Genomic DNA, 20,854 nt, shown 5'->3' with positions numbered 1-20,854 from the left:
TTTGTATTACCACAAAAAATGCTAAAGACTCATTAAAACTAGCTGTGATTTCCAGATTCTAATATTTGTTCGCTTGTTTTTAACCCTGATACCTATAGGATTCTTATAAATAATAAATCTATAGGTCAAAGATGCCTAAGCTCAAAGAATATAAAGTTGCTGACATACAACTTTATAAATCTATTTCACTTTCTGTATAATGTGCAAATGCAAAAATATTTCCAACAGTGGCAAATGGACTTACCTGATGGTCTGTACCTGTTTCATCCATAAAGTTAATAAACATTTATTAAGTACCTTTTATTAGACATTACTAGGTCCCAGAGACATAAAGATGACCAAGACATTGACCCTGTCCTCAAAAAGTTCACAGTCTAAAACTATATATCATCACAGTGAACAAGGAGGGAACAGGCTCCAGAAAGGTTCATGGTAGAAGGGGTAGGTGGGTTAATGGAAGTAGAGTTTGGCATTATGGAAAACTTCACCAGAAATAAATAGCACATAAATTCTATATCAAAGACTAGGAGTTTGTCAGACTATAACAGGGGAAGCCATTCCATGTATAAGGGATGTTGCCTTTGCATTTGCTGAGACATGATGCGAATAGCATTTGAGCAACTGCAAGTACTTCACTGTGGACTATATACTGGATTGTTATGAATTGAATGTTTGTGTCCCCCTCATCCCAAATTCATATGTTGAAATCCTCCCTGCCCCCAATGTGATGGTATTAGAAGACAGAGAGTATAGGAGGTAACGAAAGTATAGGAGTATTAAATGAGGTCAAGAAGGTAGAGCTCTCATGAATGGGATTAGCATTATTATAAGAGTTCAAGAGCTTGTTTCCTCTCTCTGCTGTCCACCATATGAGAAGTTGCCAATGTGAAGCTGACAGTCTGTAACCCAAAAGGGCGCCCTCACCAGAACTCTACTATGTTAGCATTCTAATCTCAGAACTTTGAGAAATAAGGCTCCAGAACTTTGAGAAATAAGTTTCTGTTGTCTGTAAGGCACCTCATCTATAATACTTTGTTACAGCAGCCCCAATGGACTGAGGCAAGGATAAAGGCAAAGCTGGAGGTCCAGAGGTCAGGGTATGGAGGGCGTGGTAGGCCAAGCTTGAGAGTACAGAATTTAAACTAGAGGCCAGTGTTTTTCAATTCTTTCAAAACAGAAAAATTATTTAAACATAATCATACATAGGAGCCCAATGTAAAACAGAAAAAGGATCTCCTTATTTCAAGAGAGTTCTGGGGACTCTGAAAACTTACCAGGTCAGATTCTTCATACACAATGTGAAAACCCTGGCTCTAACCAAATTAGAGGTTGGAGGAGCTCATCACAAAGGGTTTAAACCAGAAGCATAACATGAGCAGATTTCAAATCTTAGAAAGATGACTATGGCTATAATATGAAAATGAACTGGGGTATTTCAGGAGTAGAATTTAGTGATTCATCACTTACATATGATATCCCAGTGCTCAACACAAGTGCCCTTCTTAATCGCCATCACACATTTAACCCATCCCCCTGCCTACCTTCCCTCCAGCAACCCTCGGTTTGTTATCTACAGTTATAAGAGTATCTTATAGTTTGCTTCTCTCTCTTCTTTTTTCTCCCCTTCCCCTAGGTTCATAAAAACAACTTTGAATCTAGATGTTCATAATAAGTAAACTTTATCCTAGACAAAATGTAAAATATAGAAGATCTCAAGCCACTGCTGAAAGAATTTCTAGGGTAATGTGCATAAGAAAAGAAAGTGTTAACAAGTAAACTACAAAAACAATGATTTATGACAAGTTTGAGTTGGCAGGTGGTACACAGCAAAAGGATGTACTTCTTCCAAGAGCATAACTAGAAATGATCCTTCAGAAACTGCAGAAGATTGAGACCCTATCATAGACCGTGACACAGTAAAACTCATTTACGAATTTACGAAATATTGATGTAAATATATGGTTCAAATGATTTATATTGTTAAATGAGATTTAAGGGAGGATAAAAACCAACGAATGGGAAGTAAGGATATGAAAAGCACATGTACATGACAGTAGGTTTTTCTTCCCAAGTATCTCTACCATACAAGAGAAAAAGAACATTCAGGGTCCAGTAACAGTAGCTAACTTTTGTCCACTGGAAATAAGATTATTTTTATATGCTTTAGAAGAGAGAACATGAATTTTTGTGAGGAAAACCATGAGATCATTAAGGGTCAAAATCCTGGGGGGGAGGAAAACACAGGTTAAAGAATAATTCTTTATAAAGAATTATAAATTATTGAAGTTTTAAGAAATGAAGGACTTGAAAAAGGCAGAATTAAAGAAAAAAAGCAAAAAAAAAGTTTAGCAATTATATTGTCTGGCACATTTTCAGACTATAATTTCCTCAAAGAGATGCATTATTATTTTTTTTTTAGTCTCCTGGTATATGATATCCTCATAAGTCAAATTGGCCACTGTCTCCTACCTAGAATTGTTAATTCCTGTTCAATCTTGCTTGACTTTATATTCTTTTATTCCCTAATTGACCCTTGACAACCTATTAATCTACATCTATTAACTCCCACAAGACCAAGCTTAAAAAGTATCTTCCTATAATCATTTCCTAACTATTAAACCTGTGACCTTTATTCTCCATCTGTCCACTTGCCCAAGAATCTATTTCTAATTCCTTGTTCTTTCTCCCTGTTATCTTCTCTCTTGGGTTCCTTTATGGCCCCATCAATATTTAGCCCAAAGAGAAGAGAAATAAATCACTGACAAATAAAAAAAGAAATGCCCCCCCCCCCACGTATTCCACTTACTTATTCCTCTTTTTCTGTCAAAACTTCCTCAAGAAATACAAGCTTCTTCCTCTACCTTCCTCCCAGCCACAGATTGCCCAAGCAACTCATTTGTTTATGGGAAGTTTTCTCCCAATAGACAATCAATACAAAGTACAGGCATTTTATCATTTATCTTTTCACATACATCTGGGAAAACAGTACAATACATCAAGTGTAGAAAACATCAAATTAAATATATGTTAACTGAGATATTAAGAAAGAAAAAGCAAAATTTGATGAAGAAATTAATGTGGAGCAAACTCAAAGTAGGAAAAAAACACTCCCACTTTTATTATATTGTTATTTATTTTTTTGTCTGTATTTTTTATTGGAGTTTGATTTGCCAACATATATCACCCAGTGCTCGTCCCATCAAGTACCCCCCTTAGTGCCCATCACCCAGTCACCCCAACACCCTGCTCACCTCCCTTTCCACTACCCCTTGTTCGTTTCCCGGAGTTAGGAGTCTCTCATGTTCTGTCACCTTCACTGATATTTCCCACTCATTTTTTCTCCTTTCCCCTTTAATCCCTTTTTTTTTTTAATATTCCCCAAATGAATGAGGCCGTATAATGTTTATCCTTCTCTGACTAACTTACTTCACTTAGCATAATACCCTCCGGTTCCATCCACATTGAAGCAAATGGTGGGTATTTGTCGTTTCTAATGGCTGAGGAATATTCCAGTGTATACATAAACCACATCTTCTTTATCCATTCATCTTTCAATGGACACCAAGGCTCCTTCCACAGTTTGGCTATTGTGGCCTTGCTGCTATAAACATCGGGGTGCAGGTGTCTCGGCGTTTCACTGCATCTGTATCTTTGGGGTAAATCCCCAACAGTGCAATTGCTGGGTTGTAGGGCAGGTATATTTTTAACTGTTTGAGGAACCTCCACACAGTTTTCCAGAGTGGCTGCACCAGGTCACATTCCCACCAACAGTGCAGGAGGGTTCCCCTTTCTCCTCATCCTCTCCAACATTTGTGGTTTCCTGCCTTGTTAATTTTCCCCATGCTCACTGGTGTGAGGTGGTATCTCATTGTGGTTTTGATTTGTATTTCCCTGATGGCAAGTGATGCAGAGCATTTTCTCATGTACTTGTTGCCCATGATTATGTCTTCCTCTGTGAAATTTTTGTTCATGCCTTCTGCCCATTTCATGATTGGATTGTTTGTTTCTTTGCTATTGAGTTTAAGAAGTTCTTTATGGATCTTGGATACTAGCCCTCTGATATGTCATTTGCAAATATCTTCTCCCATTCTGTAGGTTGTCTTTTAGTTTTGTTAACTGTTTATTTTGCTGTGGAAAAAGAAAACATTTATCTTGATGAAGTCCCAATAGTTCATTTTTGCTTTTGTTTCCCTTGCCTTCATGGATGTATCTTGCAAGAAGTTGCTGTGGCCAAGTTCCAAAGGGTGTTGCCTTTGTTCTCCTCTAGGATTTTGATGGATTCTAGTCTCACATTTAGATCTTTCATCCATTTTGAGTTTATCTTTGTGTACAGTGTAAGAGAATGGTCTAGTTTCATTCTTCTGCACGTGGCTGTCCAATTTTTATGATTTGTTCAAATATGCTTTCTGGTCCTCTGTCCCTTTCGGCGTCCTCTGGAATCCCAATTAAACATAGATTTTTTCCTTCTGAGGCTGTCATTTATTTCCCTTAACCTTTCCTCATGGTCTTTTCCTTGTTTTTCTCTTTTTTCCTCGCCTTTTTTCTCTTTTCTTCCTTGCCATCAACTTGTCTTCTATGTCATTCACTCTTTCTTCTACCTCATTATCCCTCGTCCTTAGGACCTCCAGTTTGGATTGCATCTCATTTAATTGATGTTTAATTTCAGCCTGATTAGATCTAAATTCTGCAGTCATGAAGTCTCTTGAATCCTTTATGCTTTTTTCCAGAGCCACCAGTAGCTTTATAATTGTGCTTCTGAATTGGCTTTCTGACATCGAATGGTAATCCAAATTCTGTAACTCTGGCAGAGAGTACTGTTTCTGATTCTTTCTTTTGGAGTGAGTTCTTTTTTCTAGTCATTTTGCTCAGTGCAGAGTGGATAAAAACAAGTTGTACTTGTTTGAAGCATAAACGCTTCTCTCTGTAGTGTTCCAGCTGTTCTCTCTTTAAGTCTCAGGTCTCTTTAAGTTTCTCAGGATGATTTGAAAGTTATCTAGGTAAGTTGGTGGGGACAGGTGACTTGGGGACCCTACTCCTCCTCCATCTTGCCCTGCCCCCCCACTCCCACTTTCTACCTCACCCATCCTCTCTAGGCAAAAAGAGTTACTCTTTAGACTGGCAAATAGACTCCTTTGGAAATTTAGATATTTATCTTGTGTTTCTACCAACATTTTAAAGAACTTCTGAAAAAAAGTAAAGAAAATGAATCAATTAACAAACCTTTATTCATATCTACAGAGGAGGACCATTTCCTGATATGCTATTTAGGTTTATTAACATTCATATTGTATTTTGCAAACACAAAGAAGTACAATCTCTGTGGTAAGGGAAGGAGCATCTAAATCTAACTATGCATTCTCTCACAAATTAGATGTTTCAGGGTCTTAAAGGTTGATTAAGTTGAACACGGTAACAAATGAAGTGAGTAGAGGATTTTCTATGGTCATAAAGAAGAAAATTTTTATCACATATAATAATATGTAAAGATATCACAAGCAAGAAATAATCAGTTTGGACAAAATCTTATAATCACAGCATATGATAAGAATACAATGACCTAACTGAGGTGCCAGAACTATAAAATATTCTTCTATCCAGTAGATGTGCTTTGCTTCTCTTTCCATTTAAAGGGGGTTTAGAAATGTGAATTTAAAACGACAAGCCTAGGGCAGCACGGATGGCTCAGCGGTTTAGCACCACCTTCAGCCCAGGGCCTGATCCTGGATCAAGTCCCACGTCAGGCTCCCTGCATGGAGCCTGCTTCTTCCTCTGCTTGTCTCTCTGCCCCTCTCTCTCTCTCTCTCTCTCTCTCTCTGTGTGTGTGTCTGTGTGTGTCTCTCATGAATAAATAAATAAAATCTTAAAAAAATAAATAAATAAAAATAAAATGACAAGCCTAACAAATGCCTGTTGAAATTAACAGCAAAGCAATACAAACAGTATTAACAGAAAAGGAGGCAAAGAGAACAGAAATTCCAACAAATTTTGGAAGTCAGAAAGCAGTTAAAGGGGGAAGGAACTAAGGCAAAAATTAAAACTGGATACTGCAGAGGAAAAACCTGAAGAGAACTGGTCAATCTGCTTCATACCACCAGGAAGCGGCTCGGCATCCATAGGCTCCTAATACTACCATGGAAGAAGGAAAGATGCTGTGTTAAACGAGGGGACTGTGGGCTCTGGAATGCACCTTCTACCTAACCTATATAGACAAGCATATATACCTCCAGAAAACCACCTCTTACCCCTCAAACAGATGATCAGAGGTTCATGATCTTAAAAACAATGAACTAGGAAGGCTCCAGAGACAATGAGTACAGATGACAGAGGTGAGTCACATGATTGAAAGTAGGAGGATTACGTGTCTTTGTGTCAGCTTTCAAGGTGGAACCCTCCTCCAACTTTCACTGTCCTTATCCAGGAATGCCAACAGCCAGGTATAAAGTCCTCCAGTTCAACACCCCTTCCACCTGCCCCTATGGGGACCTGGAAGATTCATCTGGAAAGATCAGAGGGCAGTGCGGGTGGCTCAGCAGGTTGGCGCCACCTTCAGCCCAGGGCATGATCCTGAAGTCTCGGGATCGAGTCCCACTCAGGCTCCCTGCCTGGAGCCTGCTTCTCCCTCTGCCTGTGCCTCTGCCTCTCTCTCTCTCTCTCTCTCTGTGTCTCTCATGAATAAATAAATAAAATCCTTAAAAAACAAAAACAGGAAAACGAAAAAGAAAGATCTCAGAGAAAAATCTTCATTTATTGTTGTCAATTTAAAGGCTGGCTCATTTTCTGACTGCTCCACAGTGAAGTTCACCAGGAATAAAACCCTGTTTATGTGCATAGTATTTTCAAATGTTTTTTCCTACCTCATTCTAGAATATGACCATATAGCCATGGATTACCAGGCATTTGAAAATAGCATGCAAAATGAAAGAGTCGAAAAGAAACATGGGAATAAAATTCGAAAAAAAAAAAAAAAAAAAGAGTAGCAGGCTAGGGAATAAGAACCAAATTTGGGAAAAGAAAATATCTATAATAATTTTCAAAAAATAGAATTATCTGGCATTTAACATGACAGAATCCAGGCAAAAGGAAGAACATAGGCATGTTATTAGAAATCTTTAAAAATATGATTATTAAAATGAAAATAGTTAGAAGATAAAGTAATTTCTTTGAGTGGAACAAAGAGTCCAAATGATGGGCAACTTGAAAGAAAAAGATAAGAAAACAAGAGATTCAATATCCAGATAACTAGAAATTCCTGAAACAGTGAACAAAGAATGCAGGGACAAGAAAACTGGCATAAAAATAACACAAGAAAGTATTCCAGAAATGAAGGATAGAGCTCTTAGATTTGTCTTCTTCTCCCCCCCACCCCCACCCCCAAGGATTTTAGGAGCTATATGCTAGGAACTGGGACAAAGACCAAATATGTTTGTCTTATTGTATCAGAGAAATAATTCACAGAATGTGACATTCACCCTTTTAAAGTATTCAGTGGTTTTTAGTATGGCTTACAAGGTTGCATGGTATATAAACAACACCATGATCTAATTCCAGAACATTTCATCATATTAAAAGGAAACCATATACTCCTTAGCAGTCATTTCCCATCCCCTCCTAGCTCTTGGCAACCACTAATCTACTTTCTGTCTCTATGGATTAGCCTATTCTGGATGCTCATAAAAATAAAACCATACAAAATCCGACTATTGTGACTGGCTTCTTTCCCTAAGCATAGCGTTTTCAAGGTTCATTCATAATTTATCATGTATCAGTACTCCATGTGTTTATATGGCTGAATGATACTCCACTGTATGGGTTTCCCATATTTTGTTTGTAGAGACGTTGACTGACATTTGGGCTATTTCTACTTTTTGGCTCTTTTGAATAATGCTGCTATAAGCAATCATGTACAAATGAGAATTTATCTTCTTAACCAAATATTCAGAGAGTAATTTTCTAACATGTCATATCCCTGCCCCAAACTACCCCATGGCATCCTGCTGCCTAGCAATCTCATTCCAGCTCTCAATTAGCAGTTTCACTTTACTTAACAAATCTGATATTTTACCTCCTAAAATCCAAACTTTGTCTACAAATTACCTATCTCCTTTCTATTCTCAGGGAAGGTCACTTCAATAGTCTCTTTCTCAGCACCCTGAAAATTGGGGGTAGTGGTTTTCACACAAAAAAGTAAAGATAAATATGGTATAAAGTGATTTGCTCAATCTATGACTCCTGTTTTATTTCCTCTGTATCACTTTTTTTCTTTCTTTTCTCTGGCAACTTTTAGCCTAAAGGACATTGCTGAAGGACACTGTAACGTAATGGTTAAGAGTGTGGACTTTGCTGTCAGATAATCCTGAATTTAAGTCCACAGATGAGTGTAGGTCACATACAGAAATATATAATAACAATACCTTCTCTTATGGTATTACCATGAGGAGAAAAATTAACTATGAATGTAAAGCAATCTCTGGTGTTTTTCATTGTGTCTAAGAAAATTCCAAATGTATAGGAATTGGGTTCTATGTTCCTTTTCTACTTATTGATTGTGTAACATCTCAATATAACTAGAAAAGCAAAATTGTCTGGTCTGAATTGTGCTCACCTTCAAACTTATATGTCAGAGCCCTAACCCTATACTGTGATAGTGTTGAAAGATGGATCATTTGGGAGATAATTAGATTTAAATGAGGTCATGGCATGGGGGTCCTGATGATGGAATTAGAGCCATGTGAGGACACAGCAAGAAGGCAGTCATATGCAAGCCAGGAAAGGAGCTTTCACCAGAACCCAACCATGCTGACTAGTAGTCTCAAACTCCCTGCCCCCAGAACTGTGAGAAAATAAATTCCTGATATGTAAGCCACACGGTGTGTTGTATTTTGTTATAGCATCCTAGGCTGACTAAACAAATTCACTGAAAATACCAAAGGTCTAATATCAAGAAACCTCTGTTGTGGGACACTTGAGTGGCTCAGTGGTTGAATGTCTGCCTTTGGCTCAGGGCATGATCCCAGGGTCCTGGGATTGAGTTCTACTCCCTGCAGGGAGCCTGCGTCTCCCTCTATGTATCTGCCTCTCTGTCTCCCTCTCTCTCTCTCTCTCTCTCTCTGTCTCTCACAAATAAATAAATAAAATGTTAACAAAAGAAAGAAAGAAAGAAAGAAAGAAAGAAAGAAAGAAAGAAAGAAAGAAAGAAAGAAAGAAAGAAAGAAAGAAAAGAAAAGAAAAGAAACCTCTGTTGTAGTCCATTTTTGTTACTGATTGGCAAGGAAAAGCCAAAATATACAAACATCCTAGACACTAAAAAGAAGACAATTCTCTTTATTGGCAGTCATTTGAGTATTAATCAGAATGAGAAAAGAAAAAAAAAAAAAAGAGCATCAGAAAGAAAAGAAAAAAATTTTCAGTTTGCCTCCAACCCACCTTCCAGGTTTACTTTCCCTGACCTCTTACTTTTTCTGACCTGAGGTTTCACGACCTCCTCCTGAGCTACATTTTACTGATTAGGACAGAATCACTTCACAGCCAGCTCTGCCCAGGATGCCAACCCATGTGGACCATATTCCTCAGAAAACTAGCTTCTCTTTGGGTTTGGCCAACGTGCAGTCCCAGTAAAAGATCAGAGAGAGGGAGAGGAAGGAGAGAAGAGACTACTTGTTTCTTTATTCCCCTGACTCCTTCCCTGCAAGGTTGCCACAAATTAACTGTGTGTGTGCGCTCTCAGCAGAGCTCAGGGCTTCTTTCAAGATGGCCAACTCTCTCTCCCTGTAGTTCTAGTACTTGATCCCTTGTTCCCCGTGGCCTGGGCACGGTAACAATTTGAGTGCTACTAAGCCCCCTTACCCACCCTCCTTTGAACTTTTGACTGGATCCCCTGGATACTCAACTTTGAAAACAGCCTCTGGAAAAGCAAACAAATAAACAGACAAAAAACATTATTCAAACTGCCCTATTTCTGTGTGTGTGCTATATGCTTCCTGTTGGGACATCTATCAATACACATATTTTTATTCATAAAGTACTTCTTCCCTCTAATTCAGGGGCCTGAATGTTGCTGCCCCTCTGTTAGTTCCCCTGTTACCAAGGCAGAAGAAATAAACTGTTTGCTAATATTTTGCTCTAACAGCACTTTATTTTAAAAGCACACACAGCCCACATATATATCACAATTCAGTACAAGCATCACATATCAAGGACAGCAGCTGACATACAGCAGTCAATAATCATGTTAAATTTCTATGAAACAACTTGAGAAGTTTTTTTCAATGTAACAATGCTATTAAATATTTATATTTTGAAATAGTGAACAACAACAATAAAAATACCTTTAGGTATATTAGTTTGGCTAAGTATCCTGGAAGAAAAAGTACTGAAGACATGAATAACATAGGTCTCATTTTCCTTCAGGAATGTAGTCTTCTTTCTTTATATTTCTATAGTCTTGAATATTTAATTTGCCTTACTATATAAATTTTTAAAATTTTTTTTTTATTTGGTAAACTCATAAACATACAAAGGAGTCATTTACACGGCCACATAAACAGTTAGGTATTTTCTTCCAAGGTATTCAAATGAAAAATGTTTTACAGAGAAAACAAAGCTATTATCTCAATGGTAGGTAACATTTCTTTGTTAGCGGTTACCAGACAATTCATAAGAGAAATATCCTCAAGTGAGTTATAAAGGTCAATCCCTTGTGAACTGAAATAAATTTTCAAGTTCAATTTTAAACAAGATTTTTAATTACCAAGATAGACTATCTAGGGATAACTTGAAATTGAAAAGCCAAAACCTCAAGTTAGTTGATTTTTTTATAGAAAATTTAACTCCTCCCTCAAAGAAAATCTTATACATAATTTCCCATAAATGAAAAACTAATTATATCACCATATTAGCAGCATCTGAATGTTTTCCTCAATATTTGAAAACATCTAAACACTATGAATAATATTTTGGGCCTAAATTTCTAGTTAATTATCCTTCTGGAAACTTTTAGAGAATAATAATGAAGAATGATTACACAACAGTTTACTTGATACTTGTTGAACATTTGTTTATGTTAACCATAGATTTTCAAAGCCAAGTGAAAAGGTAAAAGCTATTTTTTTTAACATAGGATCATTTCCTCTCATCTAAGTCAAATAAATTTTTAAAAGAAAGCATACTATAGTACATAATATAGTGTACAAAACATATTAATCTGTTTGGGCGGCTATAGCAAAATACCACAGCCTGGGTGGTACACCCAGCAAACCCAACACCCAACAAAAATCCAATTCTCACAGTTCTGGAAATTGGAAGTTTGAGATCAGGGTACCAACCTAGTTACGTGAGGGCTCTCTTTAGGGTTGCAGACTTTTACTTGTTTTTTGTTTTTTTTTTACAATTTTTTTAAATTTTTTTTTTTTATTATTTATTTATGATAGTCACAGAGAGAGAGAGAGAGAGAGGCAGAGACACAGGCAGAGGGAGAAGCAGGCTCCATGCACTGGGAACCTGATGTAGGATTCGATCCCGGGTCTCCAGGATCGCGCCCTGGGCCAAAGGCAGGTGCCAAACCGCTGCGCCACCCAGGGATCCCGGGTTGCAGACTTTTATATCTTCACTAGATGTAAGGACTAGGGATCTCTCTGGACCCCTTTTTATAAGGGTATTAATCCTATTCAGAAAGCTACACCCTTATGACGTAAGTACCTCCAAATCCCCACCTACTAGTATCATGACGTCAAACATCAGGATTTCAACATATGCTTTTTTGGGAAGGATCCCAAACATTCAGACCACAGTACAAAGTATAAAAGATTTGGAATTGGATGGGAGAGGCAAATGTTTACTATTTTTCCCTGTATATATCAATAATCATTCCTTCCTGGTAATCAATTAATTTTCCCCATGTATAAAAACAACTTGTCAAAATTAATTCAGTCACCATTTAACACAAGAAGTAGGTAAGGTGTCAGAGCTCATAAATTTTTCTAATTTAAAATGGCAAATTTAAAAAGGCAAAAAAATAAAATAAAAAAGTTAGTAAATTCAGTTCTCCACACAACCTAAAGTGACAATGAAAGCAGTACTAATAATAATTGCCTTGCCTCACAGTTTCCTAAAATCAGGCCACATAAACTATAGAAAAATCAAGCTCTTTGGCTTGATTCTTTCAAAGACTGGGCCTAAAAATGGCTTTAATATTTAATAAATATTTCTTGAGTGCCTACTCTGTGCCAAACACTGCTCTAAGAATTGAGAATGGCTAATATTAAGAAACAAAACAGCATAGAGGCCCCTGCTCTCGTGGAGTTCATACTGACTTGGAAAGGGATTATTTACACTAAATGTAAATTCCTCTTATTGTATAACTGTAGCTGTTTTTTCTCCTTTTTCACTATAGATTAAGAACCTTGGCTGCCATCCCATGTCAAAATGTCTCTTTATTCCAGACTATATGTTCTTTTGGTAACCGTATTATGTATGGCAGTATTTCAGATATTTTCTGATACGCTTATAATTTCATGAATTGTTAAAAAAAAATCTGTAAAATAGCCATACAAATACATTTTTATTTTACTTTAAGTAACTGAGTTAATAATGTTAAATAATAAATACCAATAAAAATAACAATTCGGTCACAGGATTTATCATGATAAATGCTTTGAATGTAACCATATGTCCAAAGAAGGGGAAAAAAAAGAGACATGGAAATATTATATAAATTCATGAGCATGGGATAAAATCAATTAAATGTTAAAGAATTTAGATAACCTTTTTTATAATCAAACGCCTGAAATCTGTAATCCAGGCTTTTGGACCCATCCTTCAAACCTCCCTTGAGGAGACATGACAGGCTGGCTGTGTGGGCTCTGTAAACCCTGGATACAAAAATTATGGTTAGCCAAAGTAGAGAATATGTGAAGGACAATGAGCCTGCCTCTGACAGGCCCCCAGGCTAATCCAGGTAGGCATAATACAGGGGAACAGGAAAAACTAGAGCCTTGATGTTAAAGACCAGAAAAAAGAATAACCAAGAAAATCATGTCCCCAGAAGGCACAGATCTGCAACACACAGTATTACCTCCCCCATTCATGTAGCTCATCACAGAATCAATTTTATAGGTAAATATTCTCTCCACATTTGTCGACTTGAAGACAGGTTTTCATTTTTCTACTAAAATTTCTGTTCTTCAAACTAGATTTCTGCAATCACTCAATCCCTCCTTACATCACGTTTCCAAAGTCAATAATAATACAATTAATAAGTTCAGGGCTTTACCAAATAAACAGCCCCAGTGTAACTCACTCTGTTGATGACATGTCTCTTAAGTTCTCATCTATTTAAACATTTAGACTGTTTCTCCCATAATTATCATGTTTACAATCTAAAATTTTAAATCAAATTTTAAATGAAACAAAAAGAAAATATAAGTTCACATAAGAACAGGAGGGAAGAATGTACCTTTAATTTGGATCCATGAGGGACAAGTAGAGATTTATTCTGCTTTGGTGGGATATAGAGCTCCCACTTCCCATAATCCAGTTTTTTATATGGGTATGAAAATGGATTCCAATCATCTAAAAAAAAAATTAGAAAAGATCAGTTAACAACAGCATGGTAGGACTAATATTTAATGAATTTCAAGCAAAGCGTAATATGCTGCCTACTTGTACAGAATCAAATTGCCTAAGATGTTAAGTTTTCTAGGGTGTTAGGCAACATACTCTACTAGCTACTTAGGAAAAAAAGCAAGCTTTTTTTTTTTTATTTTTAAGAAATGTATTTGAAAGTTTGCCTTTTGCATCTTAAAATTAAAAATCGCAACATTTTCAACTGTCCTTCCAATTCTGTTATGTCCATCAATAAATAGAATGTAAAAGAAAATAATGGGTCCTCGTATAGAAAAAACCATCAACAATGGAAGTTAATATGAAAAAACAATGTATTCTTGGTGATTAGAGAAGGCACATCTCAGGTTAGAAAAAATTATGAAAAATAATTACAATCATATTACATTTATTCAAATCTACAGATGTAAGACAGAACTGAGTTAAAAAGCTAAAGAAATGGAGAAAAGCAAGAAAGAGAGGAGGTTACAAACTATAGGGAGCAAAGGAAAAGTAGATCGCAGATCCTGGAGGAAAGCCAAAATGAAAAATAACAGATCCATGCACATGTGAAAACAGAATCAGTAAGTAAAGGACATACCACTTAATAAGCAGTGCTATGACAATTGGCTATCCTTATGTAAAAAGAAAAAAAAAGAAAGGAAGAAAGAAATAATCTCTACCTAATACTATACCCAAGAATCATTTGAGCACAGACTGATGTTTAAATATGATAGGCAAAACTGCAAAATGTTTACGAGAAAATACAGGGAAATATATATATAATCTCAGGTATAGAAAGTGTTTTTTTAAACAAGATACAAACATAAAAATTAGGAACAAGCCTGATAAATTTGAACAGTAAAATTATAAATTTATTTTCACAGATAGATGCATAGATAGACAGAATGACATACATTCTGTGTATGGGAGAATACATTTATAATGAATATATCAAGAAAGAATATCCAAAATATATGAAAAAAATGTCTATAACTCAACAAGAAAAAGAAAACACACCAAATGAAAAATGACAAAGACATCTGACAGAGGACAAATAAATGGCCAAGGAACGTGTAATAATACTCAATCTCACTTGTAATTAGGGAAACACAAATTAAAAGAACAGTGAGACTCCATTTACCACCCGTTGGATTAGCAAAATTTAAGAGTCTGAAAATATCAGGTAGTCAGCAAGGATATAAAATAACACGGCGACTGAGAGTATAAATTGGTAAAACAACTTGGCACTGTACAGAAAAGTGGAAGATACATTCACTCGAAAGTCCAACCATCCTCCCCCTAAGGTAACAGCCTGGAGAAATTCTGACAAATGTGCACAAGACAGCATTCACAAATGCTTGGTAAAGAACTGTTTGTAATAGCAAAAGATGGAAGCCATCAAATTGTAAGTCAGACAAGTAAATACGTATACTGGTATAATTAAACAATGGAATGCTATAAGATAATATAGACTAAATGAAACTGAACAAATATATATGGGCAAATAGCTAAAGCATAAAAGTTAATTTTAAAAGGGTACAGAAGAATACCATTTATATGAAGTTGAAAAAAATATGCAAAAGAGTGTTATGTAACACTTATGGATATATATGCATATAGTAAAAATATCAAAAGAAAAGTGAGTATGTTAAACACCAAATTCTATGAGTGATCTCCACTGGGTAAAGGAAAATGAACACAGGAAGCTTCAATAATATCTGTAGTAGTTTATAACTTACGGGAGGTGGTGTATAGGGATGATTACATTATTTCCGATTTGTTTATACCTAAAATATTTCACTGTAATGCCATTTTTCTGTAGTGCTATGATATTAGATTCTCAGCGGAGGAGGTAATAAAAGAATCCGGAAGCTTGTTTTATGCCATGATTTCCTTCTTTACACACCAACTCTTTCACTCCATCAGTTCCAAGGATCTTTACCCCCAGACAGTTTAAATGTGGGGAAAGAGTGGGTGTAAGAAACAATATTTATATAAAGACCCTTCTAAACATTTCCCTACTCCTCATTATTACAACATTCTGAAAATGTCTTAAGATTTATATTTAAAAACAGCTCAACAGGCTCCATTTTCCTAAATTCTCCTGCTCCTAAAATCTCAAATGTATCTGATCTACATACGGTGTGACATTCCTTTACCAAAGCAAAGAATTCAGGGCATAATTAGAAAACAAAACAAAAAAAGCTTGAAATACAAATATCTAGGTACTGTAATACTTCATACATTTACTGAATTTCTTTTTAAGCTAGTCACTTAAGACAATTAATAAACTTAAGACAAGCTGGAGATCTTTTCCTGGTTAGTTAGATCTGAAAATAAAGGGTACAGTTCATTAGTTCATTCATTAAATATGAACTGAATGCTTATCAGGCCCTGCTCAATGCCAAACTCAAAATTAGTGTTCAGAATGACAGTCACATCGTCTCAAGAAAATGTTAAACTGAGTAACAGTACACCAAAATGAATAAATTTATAATTTGCAGATTCACTAAAAACTCAACTATAAATAAGATTTTGTTACTTTGAAAGTGAATCTTCAATTATATGGGTAATTTACATATGCAGATTTATTTAAAAGCTGTTTTCAGTACTGCAAAAATCAATGTGCTTTTGAATATTACTGTTTGAATATCAGTTTAACTGGTTCTTCAACTTGCAGTCCCTTGAGTTTTAAGGTCTATTTAAACAAGTATTAATATTTATATAAAGAAAATATTTTTACTGAATCACATTTTCCTTTTATAATATCTTAAAGTTCTAACTCTCCTAAAGCACATGTTGACTATTTGTAATTCTACACTGTGAATTTCTTTATCATCTTCAAGAGTCTTTTTTTTATTAACACCTCTCCTACTCATGAAAACTCAGGTGTTTACTTTTATGTTGGTTTTTTTTTTTTTAAAGATTTTATTTATTTATTCATGATAGAGAGAGAGAGAGAGAGGCAGAGACACAGGCAGAGGGAGAAGCAGGCTCCACGACGGGAGCCCAACGCGGGACTCGATCCCGGGACTCCAGGATCGCGCCCTAGGCCAAAGGTGGCGCCAAACCACTGAGCCACCCAGGTATCCCCTCAGGTGTTTACTTTTAATGCAGTTATTCAATGTTCTGTTATTAATGTGTATAGATAATGTTTTCTATAATATTCTCATCAAGAGATCACTTGGTTAAAATGTTTGGCTCACTGATCATGAATAAAAATTTGAAGTATTTTATCTAGAAAAGTAATATTAAAGTTTCAAAATGTTGACATATTAACTCATTTTCCTTTCTATGTCTCATTTCTCACCATAATACAGACATAGCTAGGTTGGAGGGTTAGGAACACCCAAAACAATGTGTTTACTTATTCTAATTTTGGTCAAATTTCAAGATCATGTTTCCTGCCTACATAAATTATTTTATTATAACATTTTTTAAGACACTTGATATTTATCAAGTTATGATGACATGACACATTTTTAAAGCAAACATGTTAATAGGTATTTTACTAATAACAGGCTAAAATTTATCATCATATTTGATAATGTAAAAGATTCTGTTTGTCCATAGACTTTAGACCAGCAGACAAAATTCAAATCAAGATATGGAAAAGAAACAATGTGTGATGCACAGTTTAATATGAACTGCAAACACACATTCGGTACAGGCCATCAAACATTAATGTAAGGTCACTGCATCAGGAGAACAGACTCTATATTTATCTCAAACCCAACAACCTTTCTTTTTCTATGTAATAGTCCTCAGTAAAATTCCTAAATGTCAACCTCCTTCAAATATTCCCAAACTCTTTGACTCACAGTGAAGTATTTTTCTTCATCAGCACTTAGCTACCTCGTTTCTGTAGAATTCTTGAGTTTCATACAAAATTTCCTTCTGTATGGTTGAAATTGTCCCAACTTACTACGTAGAGCCTTACATCTTGAATGCGGATGCTAGTGTGCTACAGAACATGGTCCACACTTTGGCCAATCCCTGCCACACAGACTTCACCCAGCAGTGATGTAGATCCCAGGTGAATGCAGCAGATAAGTCTAATAATATAAAGCCACCACCTGTATGGCACATTTCAGTCATTTTCCATCTGAGTGGATATCCCTTATGTCATAACAGTTGTAGAATATTTGGAATATCACCTCCTCAAAACAACAAAACACCCTTCCTCATCATACAGTATTAACTATTTCAAGTTGATATCATGAAGAGTTTACATAGATTTATGCAAAGTTAGCTTGCCAAATGGAAGTTTTAGGGACTTCTCTTGTGCCAAGAAAGCATCTGTTCTGTTCCCAAGAAATCACAATGTTCAGAACTGAAGCTTCCTATGGCATTGCGCCTACTTAGGATTATGGGAGGACCGCACAGCCTTTATAGGTGGAAGACAGTGGTCCTTTCTGATGTAAACCCCTGTGACTTTTTGATCTCCTTTCTTTCTCCCCCAGATAATTCTTTCCCTTAATTGGGTGCCTGGGAACAATCATTCTTCAACTTCTTCTGGCAGCTGGTACCCTGGGGATAAGCTTATTAAAACCTCCAGCATTATTTCTTTGGGGAAATCCTCTTAATATATATTAGTTAAGGCTACCACTTCTTTTCAAAACCAAAATCTAGAATATCTACAAAGATAGATCATACAACAGAACACCTCTTAGAACTGAGTTTCGAGTGGTAGGCTCTGAACAGAGCAATAAATGGTGAGGAGGGGGCCCAGCTAGGAAGGGGCACTTCAAGCAGAGCAGCCTTGCTTTTACATGTTTTATGTAGTTTTCATAGTGGAGTTTTCCACAGTCTATTTTGAGGTATCTGAATGGTTTATAATATTAAAAATAAATAGATTGGTAAATTAGTAGCTGGATTAATTACCACCAAACTGGGCCATAAAGTACACCACATTTTTTATTTTATTTCAATGAAACTAGAAATAAATGAAAATATTTGAAAAATAAATATAATACCCACCACTCAATTCTTCCCAAATAATAACAGGAGAAAAGAGAATAATCAAAAGTTATAATTATTGCCTGTTTTTTTATTTTTTAAAGATTTTATTTATTCATGAGAGACGGGGGGGCGAGGGGCAGAGAGGCAGAGACACAGGCAGAGGGAGAAGCAGAAGCAGGCTCCATGCAGGGAGCCCAATGCAGAACTCAATCCCAGGACTCCAGGATCATGCCCTGAGCTGAAGTCAGGACACTTAACCGCTAAGCCACCTAGGCATCCCTATAGCCTGTTTTAAAAAGAAATGAGAACACTGTGTATCAAAAACTATCTCTTATAGCTGGGACAATAATGAGAGACAATTTTTTCATGTTGGTTCCTCATCTGATCACAGAACACAGAAAATGATTTAAATGTCTATTTTCTGAATTCTCTGAATTCTGGCCATGAGTACTATTCTAGATGTACTGAAGAGAAATTAATTTATTGCATACAGTGGATCTTTTGGGCCTTAAGGCCACATTCTCTTAGTGATCCCTGGTTGAGCGAGGCTGGCATTGCCTTGTTAAAATTATAATCCCCAGTATTGATGAGGATATGGGTAATTGAGCATGCTCATGTGCTGCTAGTGGAAATATGAAGTGCTCTGGTTGAAGTGCCCTTTCCTAACTGGGCCCCCAACTCACCAGTTATTGTTCCGTTCAGAGCCTACCACTCAAACTCAGTTCTAAAAAGTGTTCTGATGTATGATCTGCCTTTGTAGATATTCCATATCCTTGAAAAATATTTGTTTTAAATCCTCCATTTATTTTTAGTTTACTTGATTTAGCACAAGTTAAGAAAATACTAATTTCCATCATGGCAATTGAGTCTGAAAACCTATCCAATTTCTAGCAGTTCTTGCCATCTATACTTGACCAAAAGTAAATGTTACTTGGGACCCAGGGATAATGGCATTTATCTTTGCTGTGACTTCTATTATTGATTTCTATGCCATTTTACCTGGGTTTGTTTTTGGTCTGGAATTGACTATCCTTTTATTTTATAATCTTTAAGTGACAGTAAAGCAGGGGGAAATGAATAGTTAAACCTAGGAAGTGGTACAATATTTGCTTAAAAAGAACATAGGAAAAAAAACAAAATAGGACAGGGAAAGAATGGGAGAAAGGTACTAATCCATTACAATTAATCATCAGAGGCAGCAATATCATCCCATAGGCAAAGAATGCCCTTGATTATGTTTTAACTGACTAGTATATTGAACTGTATTCCTCCAGGTCAGTAAACATCTGGAGCTGAGTAGAGAGGCTCTCTTAGAGCCCATACTTCAGCTCATTCTTATGTGCTATATATCACTATGGATCACAACTTAACCCATTTCTGACTTCCCTGGGTTTAGCACAGATTTGAGCTTAGAAACTCTTCTCTACACAACTCCATCTTACACCTTAAGATATTCTACCTGAACTAGCCCCTGGGGTGGATGCATGACAGAGATCAACAGTAATCAGGAAAGCAATTATACAAGTGACCCTTCTGACCCTATAGCCACTTTCAAAAGTATACCAATGGAAGCAAAATAATATTTTCTACTATGTTCAGCAATGTAACAATCCAGGTGTCTGTGATCAAGTGATTTTCGACAAAGATGGCCAAGATCATTCAATGGGGAAATAGTCTTTTCAATAGATAGTACAAGGACAACTGCATCTCTACATACAATAGGATATATCTGGACCCTTACTGCAAAACATGCACAAAACTAACTCAAAATGAATCAAAGACTAAAATATAGGGGTTCTTGGGTGGCTCAAACTTCAACTTTTGATTTTGGCTCAGGTCATGATCTCAGGGTCATGGACTTGAGCCCTGAGCTGGGCTCTGAACTCAGCAGAGTCAGCTTGTCCCTCTCCTCTCACTCTTTCTCCATCTCAAGTAAGTAAAATCTTTTTTTTTTTTTTCAGACTTAAATGTAAGAGCTAAAGCTATAAAGTTCATAGAAGAAAACACAGGGGTAAGTCCAATTCACAATTCAATTCTTAAATATAGCACCACAAGTACCAGTAACAAAAGAAAAACACGATATATTGGACTTCTTCAAAAGTAAAAATTTTCTGTGTCAAAGGACACTATCAAGAAAGTGAAAATATAACCTACAGAATGGGAGAAAATATTTGCATATCATATATCTATTAAGAGACTTAGGTCTAGAACATGCAGAGAACATTTACAACTTAAAAAGATAAATAACCATTTTTTTTAAATGAGTAAAGATCTATTCAGATAAAGATATATC

The 20,854-nt window shown here is 36.1% G+C and overlaps 1 protein-coding gene across 3 annotated transcripts in view; it reads right to left on the bottom strand.

Annotated features, from left to right (window-relative positions):
* The window catches only part of GBE1 (1,4-alpha-glucan branching enzyme 1), a 268,264-nt gene that overhangs the window by 172,372 nt on the left and 75,038 nt on the right, over positions 1-20,854 (bottom strand). For all 3 annotated transcript variants that reach the window (XR_012021155.1, XR_012021156.1, XM_072806520.1), the window contains exon 3: positions 13,451-13,566. Coding sequence is in view for 1 of the 3 variants with exons in the window: in XM_072806520.1 (XP_072662621.1) it covers positions 13,451-13,566 (116 nt within the window). In the remaining 2 variants the exon portion in view is untranslated. The remainder of the gene's footprint in view (positions 1-13,450; positions 13,567-20,854) is intronic.

This window comes from Canis lupus, chromosome 30 (genome assembly GCF_048164855.1).
Source record: "Canis lupus baileyi chromosome 30, mCanLup2.hap1, whole genome shotgun sequence".
Taxonomy (NCBI): Eukaryota; Metazoa; Chordata; class Mammalia; order Carnivora; family Canidae; genus Canis; species Canis lupus.
This window is presented reverse-complemented; position numbering and strand designations above follow the sequence as displayed.